The sequence below is a fragment of the Thalia democratica genome, chromosome 7 (assembly GCF_965202585.1).
Source record: "Thalia democratica chromosome 7, ktThaDemo2.hap1.1, whole genome shotgun sequence".
In the NCBI taxonomy this organism is placed as follows: domain Eukaryota; kingdom Metazoa; phylum Chordata; class Thaliacea; order Salpida; family Salpidae; genus Thalia; species Thalia democratica.
Genome location: NC_139171.1, coordinates 12,757,095 through 12,760,184, shown reverse-complemented (window position 1 = coordinate 12,760,184; position 3,090 = coordinate 12,757,095). Strand labels below are relative to the sequence as shown.

Sequence of the window (3,090 nt, the reverse complement as noted above, 5' to 3'; positions counted from 1 at the left end):
CTTTTTTTAGGTCTATTATCGATAAAATCTTAAATTATAAAAAACAGAAATATAATAGTAAAAGTTATATACATTATTTTTATTAAGTTTTCTTTCTTTGAAACAAAAATTTACTTTTTAATTGTTTAAAGATAAACTAGTTTCAAGCTTGTAAAAACTATAGATTTATAACAGTTTAGACATTATGCATTTAGTATTTAAAAGCTAAAGAAAAATTTATAATATTTCAACAAATAAGATTGAAAGAACTTTTCTATTAAGAATTGTTTTTTTACTAATTTTAATTTACAACAATATTTAAGCAAACATACTATCGCTATATCTTATGAACTACTTTTAAGACTTTACTATTAAATTTTAGTCTTTTATTTTAATCTTGTTAAATTATGGAAAAATCATCAACTTGATTTATACTACACCTAGTATTAGTATCACAAATTAAAAATAATTATTTCAAAACATTTTTAAAATGATACAATTTTTTGTCAATTAACTAAAAGTTATTAAGCATAAAACTTATTTGAAAAACTTTAAATAGATTCTTTTTATACTAACATTATTTAAAGCAAGAAAAACGGTTAAAAAATATTGATGACAAAAACTGAAAAAATTTGTTCCAAAGAAAGTGACAATCTAAACATGGGCGATTCTTCAACAAAGATTAATAAACTGTATTCTTTACAACAATCACCATGTAACGGAAAATCATCTTCTGGAGCAGACAACGATCTTTGCACTGCAATCAGCAACCTCAAAGTGAATGATGCTTCCTGTATTAGTTATGAAACTAAATATGATACCAAGGTTGAAATAGATGACAGGAAATTGAAACGTGGAAGCACTGACAGTTTTCACGACAATTACAGAACTGTTTCTAAACTTTTTGAGAACGAAGACTGCATTGTATTTCTAGGCGAGGAAAAACATTATGGGTGGAACGTGGCGATTAAAAGGTTCGAGTGTGGAGATGCTTCAGATTTAGAAGACATTTATCTGGATGAAGACGGAAAGTTGGAAGAGTACCGCGTGCACAATTTAGCCCAATGTGTCCACGCGGAAAACTACAAGGCCACGGTCTTGGGTGTTCAGGATTGGTACGTTTTTGACACCTACTTCATCATGGTAACCGACTACGACGAAAATTTTAAACAAACTTTGTACGACTTGACCACCAATCAGCCCGATGAGCATTTCGCTGAGGAAGAATGCAAAACTATCTTCAAATTGATTCTTAAGCTGATAATTGAACTGAACGACTATGATGTCTACCATCTGGACGTTAAGCCGAGTAACATTCTCTACGATCCGAAGGCACAAGAACTGAAGCTGTTAGATTTCGGCCACTCAATCATTGCGGAAGTAAATCCTTGTTTAGACTTCCATTGCGGCACCCGGGGTCTGAGGACTCCCCAGCAGGTTGAAAAATCAACACGGTACGGAAGAGATGTGGACTTGTGGGGATGCGCCCAGGTGTTGTACTTTTGTTCGCAGGGAGATTACGCTTACGAAGATGACGATGAGGTGTTGAGTAAACAGTTTGAGTTTGAAGTTGACGTCAGTGAAGAATGCAAAGATCTCATTCGAAAGATGCTTTCTTACAACGTGGAAGACAGACTGACTGTGAGTGAGGTATTCGACCATCCTTGGTTGAAAGAAAAAGATGTCTAAAAATAAAAAGAAAGACAGCACAGAATAAACGAGAATAGAACTGCAATGTATAAAACATACTTAGTTGAAGTATTACAATTTTATTTTAGTTGCTACCTCGTTTTAGTGTAAATATAAACATAATATAAATATAAATATAAAAATAAAGTAGAACTTTATCATTTGATTTTTGCTTATATTACGCTTTTACACAGATTTTTGATTAAGTTTAAATCCTTTTTTGTTAAATGTTGTGACATTTTTCTTTTTATCAAATGAGTTGAAATTTGTTAATTTATATAAATTAGTCTTAAAGTGTTTTATCTAAGTTGTATATTTTATTATAAGTTTTTTAAATTTTCATCAGAGTTTGAAAGACATTTTACTAGATTTGTTAACAATAAATGATCGTTTAAAGGTATAATATTTGATTTTGTATATTTCATATTAGTTTAAACACTAATTAAGTTAATGAAATGATAATATTTAAACAAGTTTTAGTCTTCTTGTAAACTCTGGTTACATGACATACAAATTCCTACAATAGAAATTCTTATAATATTTTGGTTTGTAGATTTTATCAATATTTTTAACCAATTCTTTCTTTTTGACAAAACTTTGAATATTATTTGAGATATTTGGATGTTACTTAAAGTTACTTTATTTTTCAAATTTATAAAAGAAATTGTAAAAACTAAAATTTTTACGAAAAAAATGGCTTGTAGATATTAATAAGGCTCACGTATGTGTTTTAAATTTTTTCAAATATATATTACCTTCTGAACTTTGCCCTTTTTAAAAAACTAAGTCTTTGTATTGTCGAGAACCGGTGAAGTATACAAACCAATACAATTATAAAATAAATACAAAAAATGACATTTTGTTGACAATCAAAAATATTCTACCCAAGTTTAATGTATAAAAAGGAATATTTCAATTTCCTAACTGGTTCCAAAAGAACTTTAAATACAATATAAGTCTAAATATAATCTATAAACATTTGGTATGATAAGTGAGCAGATTAATGTCTAAAATCTTAAATTTAAATGCTTCACTTCGAAACTAACTGTATTTATTGAGGTAGATGGTGTGAGGACACATTTGAAAATATGTTCCTGGCATGCGGAGCAAAGTTCTAAATCTCTATTATTTTTAGACAAAAACTTTAAAATCAATAGGCAATGGACTGAATATCTAAAATTTATTTGATTTATTTTTACAAATTTGAAATAGAGAACTTAAAGAATACAAGTCGTAAGTTATTAATTTTTTATAATCAGTAAAGTATTAAAGATAATATTTTTGTTCATCGTAGTTAGCATGACCTTTGTTCCAATAATCCTGTGAAATTCTTTACAGCTATTTATTTTAACACTTTTTTTTATACAACAGAAAATAAGAAAAACAAACAAAAGCACAATACTACTCAACACTTCATGTAAA

The 3,090-nt window shown here is 28.4% G+C and overlaps 1 protein-coding gene across 1 annotated transcript; it reads left to right on the top strand.

Annotated features, from left to right (window-relative positions):
* The first annotated feature begins 639 nt into the window (after positions 1-639).
* On the top strand, positions 640-1,668 carry LOC145841122 (serine/threonine-protein kinase pim-3-like). Its single transcript, XM_082948493.1, has one exon. The coding sequence runs from the start codon at positions 640-642 to the stop codon at positions 1,666-1,668; it is 1,029 nt and encodes a 342-aa protein (XP_082804619.1).
* Positions 1,669-3,090: the final 1,422 nt, after the last annotated feature.

Coding starts and splice junctions, on each gene's coding strand:
- LOC145841122 (XM_082948493.1), top strand. CDS start 640: ATGGGCGATTCTTCAACAAAGATTAATAAACTGTATTCTTTACAACAA.